The sequence below is a fragment of the Dunckerocampus dactyliophorus genome, chromosome 16 (genome assembly GCF_027744805.1).
Source record: "Dunckerocampus dactyliophorus isolate RoL2022-P2 chromosome 16, RoL_Ddac_1.1, whole genome shotgun sequence".
Classification (NCBI taxonomy): domain Eukaryota; kingdom Metazoa; phylum Chordata; class Actinopteri; order Syngnathiformes; family Syngnathidae; genus Dunckerocampus; species Dunckerocampus dactyliophorus.
Window position 1 is genome coordinate 7,232,328 of NC_072834.1, and position 12,785 is coordinate 7,245,112.

The window sequence follows — 12,785 nt, forward strand, 5'->3', positions numbered from 1 at the left end:
CCGAGCTCCTTTTAACTTGTGTTCAAGGGGTAAGGAGGAGTAAGTTTGGCTGTCCAAGCTAGTGGTTCCATAGCAAAACATACTTTAGCATCTCGGCATACGTCTGTGGTGCATTCAAGGACCGACGAACAAAGTGCGAAATCTCAACACTTGATGTAAAAACACAACCAGTGACGTATGAAGGTATAAACGTAAAAAAAAAAAAATTAACAGTGATACATGTATGATGTACATTTCACCTATTTTATCACATATTTAGAAATGGTGAATGAGACGCGTTTTCTGTGGAAAAAATAAAAATCAAATTTGCTGATAATTAGTTTACTTCCTGTGTGTAACACGTACCAGTTTGCCATTTTTTTTATGAGCAAAAGAAAAGGATAAACATAGTTTGTAGATGGCTTGTTCGATATAGTTAAAAAAAGAATTGAAATGACAAATAAATAAAATAACAATTTGATCCGTCCGTGAAACACAATCCCAGCATAGTTTCCTGAAATCTGGTGGAAAATGTGAGATGACATTTTGTCTTCAGTGGTCACTGTGGCTGAATGAAGACAGACTGGTGTAAACAAGTGTGCGGGGGTCCAATGTTTTGTGGTGTGGTCACGTTGAGCGGCCTGAATAGTACAAAGATTGCAAAGCGGGACACAATGCAGAGCTGGTGTTTACAAATAGCATCCATACCTTTGCTTATATGCTCGTCGTGACAAGTTACTGTAGTGCTTTTCATTGATTACAACAGAAGACTAGTATGTGTTGATGATGAGTCCTCCAGAGTTCACCTGCACAGATATTTGACCTTTCTGTCTCGCAGACTCAACAACAAAGAATTTGCTTTGCAATCGAGACTGCTGAACGGTGATGTCTGTCTGGCAATGTTGTCCACACGCAGACAGACAGGACATAAAGACAGACAAGAGACATCACACTTCATTCACAAAAGCGCTGGACCATCACAGCTATTTGGGTCAGTCACGTGACCATCATTGTCTCCTATCAGTGCAATATTGACCATCCATGATATCATGTCCATCATGGACATATTGACACTTATTTAGATGCTATTTGAATTGGGATTTCCCTCCACGAAAATGAAATATACAGTTTATTTAATACAGTCAAACCTCGGTTTTCGTACGCCCCAAATTTCATAGGATTTGTTGAAAATCTTCGCCAAAATTTTGGCCTTGGTTTTTGTACGCTGTCTTTTTTTCGTACAGTATTGCACGTAACAAACTAGTCTGTTCACCCTGTACGCTATCATTCCATGAAGTTGAAGAAAGTTACGTGTGCCTACAATTTGATAAACACTGTGAGGAAATGCTATTGAATTGCATCTTGCTAGGATGTACGGGAAGGCTGCATCAACAGTAAGGTCCATCCAGTGGGCATTTGTAATTATTTCACATTGTTTTCTGCACGTAAAGCTAGAATTCCATCCATTCTCTATGCCGCTTATCCTAATTAGGGTCGGGGGGGGGTATGCTGGAGCCTATCCCAGCTGACTTCGGCAGAGTAGCGGGGTACACCCTGGACTGGTCGCCAGCCAATCGCAGGGCACATATAGACAAACAATCATTCACACTCACATTCATACCTATGGACAATCTAGAGTCTCCACTTAACTTAACATGCATGTTTTTGGAATGTGAGATATATTTCCTATGGGAAAAAATTGCCTTTGTGTCTTTTGAACGCCTTGTATTTGTTTTTTCGCTCATTTAGCCATTTTTACGCTTGAAAATGCTTCATTTAAGCCAAAAATACATCAAATTTGCTTCAATATACATATTTTTTGACTGATAATAGACCGTATTCAACCACGAAACAGCAGCATTTATTCATTAATATATTTTTGAAAAACTGATAGAGTGAAGCCGGACGTACGGTGGCCGAGTGGTTGGCCACACAGCCAGGCGATTGGGAAGACCTGGGTTCGAATCTCCGCTTGGGCATCTCTCGCATGTATGGAGTCTGCATGTTCTCCCCGTGCGCGTGCGGGTTTTTTTCAGGTACTCCGGTTTTCTCCCACATTCCAAAAACATGCATGTTAGGTTAATTGGAGACTCTAAATTGTCCACAGGTATGAATGTGAGTGTGAATGGTTGTTTGTCTATATGTGCCCTGCGATTGGCTGGCGACCAGTCCAGGGTGTACCCCGCCTCTTGCCCAAAATCAGCTGGGATAGGCTCCAGCATACTCCCGTGACCCTAATGAGGATTAGCGGCATACAAAATGGATGGATTGATGATAGAGTGAAGCCACAAAATTCGAAGCGCAAGGTGGTGAGGGACGACTGTGCTGTAAATGTGATTATAATGATAAAATATAATTGTGTGAAACCAATCAAAATGAAACCAAATCAAAATATTAAGCAAAGTCAATGTACCTACTCTGGATTTATGTATCTTATGAAAGCTGATTTATTATGATAATTCTAATAAAGGAGCACCAACCAATTTAGAGCATGTTTATTTGCACACCTTTATTAGTAACACTCAATTTCAAAAAGTATTTTTTTTCTTCAACTTTGAGAGGCAGAATAAATCACACAATCATTTCCAAGCCAAGAACACAGTTTCATGTCAAATGAGGGCTGGTTAAAGATGGGAAATTCACAGCAAAAGTGCTCATTTTCAAAATAACACTGCACTTAGAGGGTCATTGTGATGTGCTGTAGACTCCAGCTGATGCCAGGAAGGTGTTAGGACCGTATGGCACAGCACCTGGAAGTGAACATAGTCATTTAGAAAACATTAGTCTCTTTTTGCTAATACATTTAATGGTGTATTTGCAATAAAACTAATCCTTGCGAGGTTAGAATTAAATAACTATTCACCATAACTCTTCCCTTACAGTATATGGCAAAAAGTGTATATATGCCTACCTGTATCTTCGAGGGCACCCATGATGATGGACAATGTACTCCTGAGCATAGCAGAACCGCCTGCAGAGTCCTCTATGCCCACATGTCCAGTATTGCAGTTCGTGATCTATGCCTGCATAAATTAAATTAAATTAAATTAAATTAAATTAAATTAAATTAAATTAAATTAAATTAAATTGTTGTTATATTAACTTCAGTAATAATTGTTTTCATAACTAATACTAATAATAAATTAAATACAATAATTCAGAGAACTTGGCCTTCAAAGATGCAAACACAAGAACCAGGAAGCCAGTTGGTTTGTCTTCCTCCAAAGCAGGTCGAGGATGTAGAACAATGTACTGTGAGCCTTGGTTTGACGTCACGCTGTAAGTAAATGCTGTTGCTTACCCTCCCCGACTGTAAACATCAGGAGAAACACAAGGAGAACCAAGCTCAGTCCCTTCATGTTCAGGGGCACCAATAAGCTTTCACTCGCTGCTGTGGGCACGCTGCTCCTGCATTTATAAAGCATTTCAATCACGGGGGTGGAGTCGGCCAGGCTCTGTCCAAATCCCAATGACAAAGTATCTGTGTCTGAGACATGCAGCTCATGGCCTTCAGTATCCTACAATGTGTTTTTTACGCTCTTAACATAGAAATGTGGAGACAAACGGTCAGTTGTATGGTATTGTACTTACATACACCCCTATAGCAGGACCCTTTAAAGAACAAACCCTCTAATAGTTAATAGCAGCGGTTTAAATGCAGTCTGAAGGACAGTCTGGCCTGCTGTGTTAGGGCCATCCTCTACTCTGCCCACATCTGAATGCATGCAGTAGTTCACGGGTTATTGCTGATGCCGAGAAACCACAATCAAACCGTACAAAACATGCTGCTCCCATGACGCAGGACGAATTGTCAACCAGACAATAAGAAAACAAGGCATGGACACATGCAGCTGTACGTGTGCTTGTGCAGCATGCCCCCTGGTGATTGTGTAAAATGCTAATCCGCTTGTCATCTATGACTCAACCTACGACTCATCTGTCTATTAAAATATACAGACTGATAAACTCCTTTCATTTTTTTGACCCCACTCATTTGGGGAAAAGTCATGAATGACTCATGGACCACTAGTATTTGGCTGGGGATAATTCTATGACAGATGGAAACGAATGTATAGTATATTTAGAAGTTTTTTTCTCTTTTAATGTCACCGTAAAAGAAACCTTGTCAGAAAGGGGACAACAGTGTCATGGGAAAACCAATCAATCAACAATACTATGTAAAAACAATGCTCACGGCCATTAGAGGACATATTTGCATGGTGTCTGGGGACTCCTATGGTCCACTGTGATGTATTAACATGCATTATTAGTCACTTTTATTGTAATTTCATCTTGTTGGTAGCATTACTCGGGATTCACACAGGGCAATTGCAGTGCCTACTTTTCATAGTGCTGTATTTATTACATTGTAATTGTAAGACATGAAATAACTACACATTTTTAAACACTTTAGTTATATGCTCAGGCTCGGCATCGGCCCTTGAAAGTATCACAATCATTTCACTCGGTCAGCAGCATTCTATATCAGACATATATATAAGATAAACAACAAGGGGGGCAGGTCACATTTCTTTGGGTGCCAGGACATGTAGGGGTGCAAGGGAATGAAAAGGCAGACACGTTGGCAAAGAGGACGTGAGGGCAAGTAGGGTTGAAACGCAGGTAAGCATAAGCAAGACAGAAGTGAAAAGCATGATAAAGGGGAACATTACCCAAATTTGGCAAAGCATGTTAGACAGAGAGGATAGAGGAAGACACTTGTATCAAATCCAGCCAAAGGTCAAAGATTGAAGAATTGGGAAGAGCAGGAGAGAAGAAGACACTGGATTATGTGAAGAATGTGCAGAAGAGGAGTCATTTGAGCATGTGATTCTAAGGTGAAGGGGGTATAATACACAAAACGGTGATGAGGGGGGAACCGATTGGAGTGTGAATGGAAGAAATAACACGAAAGGATTACTTAACATGGGTGAAAGGATACATCAAAGAAAGTTGTTTGACTATTTAAGAAGCACAGGGTTGTTTCATAGAATATGAGGGAAGGTGTACTTAGTGTGGGTAATCAAGGTGTTATATTTATTCTGGGGAAGGAAATGTACTGTATGTTTCCGTGTGGCACTAATGAGTTTGTGAATGCAGCCAAGACACTACTGAAAGGGGGCGGTAATGCACCAAACGGATGGATGCCCACCGCCATAAAACCGAAGAAGACGAAGCGCATGCGCAGTCGGTGTTCTTGCCAGTAAGTCAAGATGGCGGATCTACTAGGTTCAATTTTAAACGCGATGGAAAAGCCTCCAACAGTCGGCGACCAAGAAAGCCGGCGAAAGGCTCGAGGTATCAAAATGTGTTGCCCTTTGCGACAACTCAATACGTGTTCGTTTAAAAGTAGACAAATATGATTCTTGCCGGACAAAAATATGGAAAGGGCAAACGAGGCTATCTCTATTGGTCAATTGAGCCAGCCATTTCACGGTCCAGATTTGGCACAGACGCAAACGATGACGTCCTATGGGTTGGAACCTGAGCCTCTTTTAATTACTTTTGTCAGAACATACGCCGGCTGAAAGCTTTCTATTCGCTCAACGCTGCGGTAGTCTTGTGATTGGTCCTTACGAACAAAACAAGTGACGTCACGTCTACGCACTCCCGTGCTTTACTTTTTGAGCATCTAAAACAATCAACAAACTTACATGAACAGTACATGGTTCAGTTGCGGAGAGTGGCGCAAAAATGTGGCTTACATGTCATTTTGTGTCAGACATTCACACTGTCATATTCTGATGGAAAAGGCTTTCTGTCTTTGATTGTGTCAGGATTGTTGAACTGCACAACAATTTGCACAAGGTCCTTGTGCAAATTGTTGTGCTTTGTCGATTTGATATTTCGTAGGCTGTGTTCACACTTGTCATTTTTGGTTTGATTAAAACTGACTGGTAAAAAAAAAAAAAAAAAAAAAAAGAAAAAACAATCTGCCATAAAAGGAAAAGTTCTGTGTGACCCTAAAGACGTCATGTTGTTTTTGGTGTGTGAGGTTGTCGGACAATTTACATGTCACATATGCCATCCAATCAAGGCATGACTTTATGCATCGGGTTGTCCCAATACAACTGTTTCACTTCGAATCCGATACCGATATTGCAGCCTTGAATATCGGCCGATACCGATATCAGCACAAATCATACATACTTTTATGACTGATTTCGTAGTGTGGAATGTTAGAAAGGCCAAGATCAAGTGAAATTACTCAGAGAACAATAATCAGCAACAGTAGGTATGAGGAAAAACAGATGGAGTGGTGGCCAGGCATAATATAACCTAGCATGTGCAGTACAGGCCAAAAGTTTGAACACACACAATACAACCCCATCGTCCCAACCCCATTAATAAGGCAAAAATTCCACAGAGAATCTACAATGTAAATAGTCATCAAAATAAAGACAACGCATTGAATGAGAAGATGTGTCCAAACTTTTGGCCTGTACTGTGTAGAGGTACTCAATGAAGCGTTCAAACCCGACTTTACTCACCACGGACAGGAGCTGGTCAAGTGGGCAATGAGTTTGGTTGTATTAAACTTCCATGTTGCCATGCTACAATGGAAAACTTGTGAATGACAAGTGTTGCACTCGGCTGCAATGTCTTTTTTGGACTTTAACGAAAAACGCACATGGCCGACATTATTTATTCTCCGTAACAGCACACTGCTTGTGTCGGAATGCAAATATCAGAGATTTTAGATGCAGGCGATATAAACAGATACTGTTTTTTTTTATATCGGCCTGATATCTGATATCCGTATCGGATCGGGGCACCCCTATTTATGCATATGCTTTACTGAGAGCATTATTGGGTTTCCTGACTAAAATACAAGTGTGAAAGCAAACCATACCAGACACCAGCCATGGGCCGACGCTCGACACAAATTAAGGCCTTTACTGTTGCTGACTGCAGCCCAATAACTTTAACATTGTATTTAACATAACTAGAAGAATATCAGCGAATGTAGCTGTCTCCACAGATGCAATGCAGCCGTCTTCCATACTCATGCTGCACACACACACACACACACACACACACACACACACACACATGTCAGTGTAAGTTCACGGTCACAGAAAAGAATTTCCAGGTTGCTACAATATTATACTTGCATGTAGAGAGGAGTTTATTACAGCCTCATATAAAATCAACAATGATAATGTGATGTTAAGGGTTCTCTTGTTGTCCGACAGTCTGTGAGTCTGTCAGGCCAAGTGCTTGTGTGCGCGCACCACTGCATACGTGGAGACAGTTACGTTCGCTGATATTCTTCTAGCTATACCTGTATTTGTTTATATTGTTTTAGCCTGGTGCATATTAAAGCAAACAGAGCTCTGGTAACAGAATTGGTAGAATTGTATAACCATACAATAATATAGGCTGGAATACTAATCAATAACTTTTTACAGGCTTGTCAAGTAAGCAGGTTTACAAATACTAACCTTAAAATACTTTTGCTAGAGCAAGCAGCAAGGTTCAAGAAGATGGAGGAAGAAGAGAAAAGAAAGAAAGTCGCATTCAGGAAAAAGGTGAGAGCCGTATAGGGGTCATATCACTTTTTTATATAGCGAAGTGATACTAAACTGATTCTTTCACTGTTTAAGATGGAGAAAGAAGTGTCAGATTTCATCCAAGACAGTACACAACAGAAGCGCAAATACAGCCCCATGGGGAAGATTGAGAGGAGTATATTGTAAGATGTCATCAACTTGGATGATTGGAGTCTCTTCGGGAAGAAACTCAGCATCTGTGTTAAATTTCTGCACAGGCATGATGTCGCTGAAGTGGCAGGTCTGACTTCTTTCTCTTTTGGGGAGGACGAAGAGAGCCGTTACGTCATGTTGTTCAAAAAGGTTGGATGACGACCGATAGATGTTGACTCATGCTGATATGTTGATGTTGGCATTGTGCTAAGTTTCTATCTGTGCTATTGTAGGAGTTTGCACCGTCTGATGAGGAGTTGGAGGCTTATCGCAAAGGAGAGGAGTGGGATCCGCAGTTGGCGGAGCAGCGCCGCAGGCTAAAAGTAAGTACATGAGAGTTAAAGTAAGTACATGAGAGCAAAATATTACAGACGAATGGCGGGACTCAATTCAAATTTTTAATCATAATTAATTTCAAGGCTTCGCAATTATTACATATATAATTAATAATATTATATAAGTATTGTTTGTCAATTGAAATCAATTCATCTTGCTTGTTGATATTGCAAAGTTTAGGACTGTTTCGGCACTTGACCACAATTTTATAGATCTGACACCACTGACTTGATGCAGCTTTAAATAATCATAACTACAATAATAACGTAGATTATGCCGAATTCCAAGTAATTCAGAAAACGCTGTCACTAAGATAGTCCATCATAAGGGGGAAAAAAAAGTTCAACACTTGAGTGAGCAACATCAATCACAGTTTATACTATAACCAAATGTAAAAGTGTACGTTTGGATTTGGAATTACTCAATAAACACCATAAATATACGGCCACGATTGCAAAGCCTGTTATCTTGAATGAAAACAAAAGGAAATGTAACATATAAAAGCCAAGACGTACCTGGATCCAGGAGAATCCACGCAGGGATCCACGCGCTATGTACTGTGGTTCTTATGAAGTCCAGAGGACAAATACAGCAGAAATAATAGGTAGTATTCACCAATTTCGCAAGTGACCTTACGTAAACCTTACGTACGGTAATGTACACATCATATCCACTGACGTAATTAAACCGAAATACAGATACAGTAAATATCATTCTTCCTCTTCTTGTTTATGGTGGGTCACAGCCAACGTTTTGGTGCATACCGCCACCTATTGTACCGCAATGTAGACACGTGCACTTTAGCGCCGAACCCGGTAGTGACAAGCTTCCGTCATACAAAACACACAAGGAAATGGCTATGATGCCGCTTTCAAGTTAAGGCAATGGATTTGAGGATAAGCGGCATAGTAGATGGATGACAATGGATTTAGACAAGTTAGTTTCACCCTATTGATGATGTGTTCTGTTGTTTGAAAAGTTTTAAAACATCTTTCCTTGTAACGTATTTCTGTGCACTAAATACCAAATTTTACATTTTTGATATGTCTGAGGTATAACGTTTGAGTGTAGTTGCTGTGTGATAACTTTAATGATGTTTGTAAGATGACACCGTGAGTTAGACTGTTATATTGAGTAATGACCTCCTGCATATACCTGTCAAATAAAGAGCTCACAGACTCGTGCACGCCACAATATGCCACTTTAGGACGTGGATATGTGCGGCATATACACCGGTGCAGCTTATATAAGAACAAATCTGGTTTGTCCTCTAAATTTAGTGGGTGCGACTTATACACTGGTGCGGCCTATACACTGAAAATTACGGTAATATATATGACTCCCATGAGCTTGGAGGCCTCCATCAATATGTCTCAGCAATGACTCCAATAACTAATTGATCAAATCATCTGGAATGGCAAAGAAATCAGTCTTTCATGGCTCCCAGTCTTCATGAAGATTCTTTGGTTTCATCTGCAAGCCTCCTCCTTCATCTAAGTGTACTTAAAGCAATAAAATGCAGATTTGTGCCATTTTTTGCTAAGTGCAGTTATTTAAATATGTTTTCAAGCTGCATTTTAGCTGCCAATATTCACAAGGCTCTTGCTCATGAATTCCAATAATTATTCGACCAAGCAACATTATATTGAACCTTGTTGGCATGTTATTACTTTGCCATAGGGATGTAACAATATAAAATAAATAATAATAACAACAATTATTATTATTATTGTTATTTTAATTGTTGCATTTATTAGGGCCCGAGTACTAAGACCCATCAGTCGTGCGAAGGACCTATTATTGCGTTTATCAGGGCCTGAGTACGAAGACCCATCAGTCGTGCGAAGGGCCTATGATAATCGTTGCGTTTATTAGGGCCCAAACACAAAGACTGTTATTGCGATCGCTGTGTTTGTCATTATTATTATTATTATTATTATTATTGTACTATTATTGTACTATTATTGTACTAAACCCATCGGCTGTGCCCTGGCCGTATTGTATCTGTTGTGGTTATTAGGGCTTGAGCACAAAGACCCAGCCTGTGCAAGGGTCCTATTGTAATCACTGTAGGGCCAATCCAAAATATGTCTAAACATCAGATTTTGTTCTTCTTAGGATTGCTGTTTGCAGCCATGTTGCCTTACTCCATGTTTTTTACAAGCCAAACATTGCAAACTGCACATGCATGTCCTGTGCTGCTGCTGCTGCTCGAGGAAGTGGATGTATCGAAGTTCGGTTGTCAATTAACGGTCTTACGATCATTTTAATTTGAAACGGGAATACTAACCGTCTGGAGTTTTACTACGGTTAATCATTAATACCTATAATTGTTACATCCCCGAAGAGTGAAAAGTGTTTTGTTTCATTGACCTCATAGGAGCAGGCGGCGTTGGAAGAAGAAGCATCCCGGCAGTCGAACCAGACTGAGGAATGTCCCAACTCCAACTACAGAGACAAGTACAGTCACTTGTTCAGCACCTCAGCAGCCAAAGATGCAGCCCACACACTAGAAGCCAACCGAGCGTACGGTTGTGGTGAGTGTTGCCATTGGCGTACTTTCAACCCAATCCCCCACCCCCATCAAGCTTACAACACACATTACCTTTTTTTTCATTCATTTACCTCATTCAGTCCCGGTGGCCAACAAGAGGGACACTCGCTCCATAGAAGAAGCCATGAATGCCATCAGAGCAAAGAAGCGAGTGAAGCTAGACGACGACTCAGGCGCTCCAGTGACGTGTGGTCAGGGTCATGATGAAAAATACAAAATTAAAAAAGAATAATAACATAAAATAAATATTAATATTTGTCAACTGAACTGTATTATAAATGGATTTTCTGTGTGATTCCAATTGTTTTTAACATTTTCTTAAAAGTCATTGAATTTGCAGATTTCCTGGTCAAATACAGGGAAGAAACCTAAGTTGAAGCCTCCATAAGTGTGGCTTCTCTGCTTTTTAGAGCTTCAAAAAGGAGAAATGGGAGTGCGACAAATCAAATTTGAGTAAGCAATTTATTGGAAACAAGCATTAAAGTGAAATGGGCTGTTCATCGGCTGATCAAAAATTTAAGGCCCATCCATCCATCCATCCATCGTAAAATGTTCAAAAAAAGGACTCAGTAATGAGTAACTGCACCATCCTAGTTAATCACATCAAAAATTGGCTTGGGCTTGCTTGATGCCAGTGTTTCCAGTAGGCTAGTGGGAATGTTGCTCCGGGTGGTGAAGATGGCTTCACAGAGGGCATCTACTGTCTGGAACAGATCCATTATTGTTAACTTCTTTTGCCATCCATCCCCAAATGTTATCAATTGGATTTAGATCAGGGGAATGTGCAGGATGGAAGTGTGAGGTTATTCCTCTGCTAAAAGTCCTTTGTCAGGCGGGCGTTGTGAACTGCAGCGTTGGTCTGTTGAAGACCCCAGTCATTACCACACAGACGAGGTTCTTCAATTATGAGGGATGCCCCCTGCAACATCTCCACATAGCCACATCTGCCGTTTGATGCCCCTGCACAACCTGAAGTTCTATTGAAGGAAAAAACACCCCAGATCATTATGGCGTCTCTCCAGTGGGCGGCGTGGAAAACATCTCTGGTGGGATCTTCTTGTCATGCCTGGAACAGTGGAAGCCATCAGGCCTGTCAATGTTACCTCTCAGTGTCCCATGTTTGGGAGATCTTGGGCAAATTCCAAACTGGCAATTTTGTCACGCTGAAGGAGACGAAGCCTTCGAAGCCTTTTTTTTTTTTTTTTTTTTTCTTAGCCTTCTCCCGCAGATGGTTATTGGAATGCACTCGGCAACAGTAACAACCTTCATTTGGGCCAAGAATCGGCCCTTGGCTTGACGGACATCCAATCGGCTCATCTGGCTCAGGGCCTGTGACTGTTTTGTTGGATCTACCATTTCACTATTTTGTTCATGAAGAACTCAGAAAGAAGTTTAAAATGACTGTCTTACTGCGTCCAACCTCAGCAGCATTGAGACGCACTGTGAGAGGACTTGCTTATGCAGCTCAACAGTCTGACCGTGTTCAAAGAGAGAAAGCTTTTTTCCCTTGCCATCAAGAGATCATGACAGTGTGAATACCTGACAGAAAATGACATTGAATCCACATTAAGGCTGTGGTCTGAAACTTTTGAGCAGCTAATGAACAGCTTATTTTCACTTTTTAATGCTTGTTTGCAAAAAATTGCTTGACATACTTTTTTGTTTCACTCCCATTTCTTCTTTTGTATTTTATTTTTAAATGCTGCTTAGAACCTCCTGAAGATCCAACACTGCAAAATGTAAAATCTTTCCATTTTTCAACTGGTCTTAAAATTTTGATCAGGAGTGTACCTTTTTGAATCTGTGAATTTTAAAAACCACGGACATTTTTTTTCCTTGTTTTGTCGATGAGCGACTGTTTCTCCCTGTTGTCATGTCATAAATGCATGCGACGACTAGATGGATTGCTGTGATGGATGAATTTTATTGGTTTTTGTTTGTTTGCTATTCTCTCAGAGAAGAGTTTGTTGGGGATATTATGAAAACATGTCTGTGCTGTTGTATCCCATGTGTAATTAAAATGGAGAAAAGTATGTTGTTTCTTCCTAGATGTGACCTTTATCCAACAATTTGCCTTCATGCAATATTGTTATAGTGGTGTGGAGCTGATATTTACTACTAGAATATTTTGCTTGTCTTATTCAGCCACATGAGTCATACTATTAGTAACAGCTCAGTATGAAGCTGTGTACTGCAAATTTCAGCTACTA

The 12,785-nt window shown here is 40.4% G+C and overlaps 2 protein-coding genes across 3 annotated transcripts; one reads left to right on the forward strand and one right to left on the reverse strand.

Annotated features, from left to right (window-relative positions):
• Positions 1-2,486: 2,486 nt before the first annotated feature.
• defbl2 (defensin, beta-like 2) lies at positions 2,487-3,712 on the reverse strand. Of its 2 annotated transcripts, XM_054755412.1 has the most exons (4): positions 3,571-3,712; positions 3,281-3,434; positions 2,891-3,002; positions 2,487-2,729 (listed from the first exon to the last, which is right to left on the reverse strand). In XM_054755412.1, the coding sequence occupies exons 2-4, from the start codon at positions 3,402-3,404 to the stop codon at positions 2,708-2,710; spliced, it is 258 nt and encodes an 85-aa protein (XP_054611387.1). In that variant the 5' UTR covers positions 3,405-3,434; positions 3,571-3,712; the 3' UTR covers positions 2,487-2,707. The 2 variants fall into 2 exon arrangements, 1 of the variants encoding a protein (XP_054611387.1); XR_008566390.1 differs by lacking the exon at positions 2,487-2,729 and having other exon boundaries at positions 3,281-3,387; positions 3,571-3,683.
• A 1,430-nt stretch (positions 3,713-5,142) lies between these two features.
• On the forward strand, positions 5,143-12,595 carry spag7 (sperm associated antigen 7). The gene is made up of 7 exons (XM_054756086.1): positions 5,143-5,277; positions 7,444-7,511; positions 7,587-7,675; positions 7,751-7,835; positions 7,919-8,008; positions 10,402-10,558; positions 10,656-12,595. Exons 1-7 carry the CDS (start codon positions 5,193-5,195, stop codon positions 10,805-10,807), a joined length of 726 nt encoding a protein of 241 aa, XP_054612061.1. The 5' UTR covers positions 5,143-5,192; the 3' UTR covers positions 10,808-12,595.
• Positions 12,596-12,785: the final 190 nt, after the last annotated feature.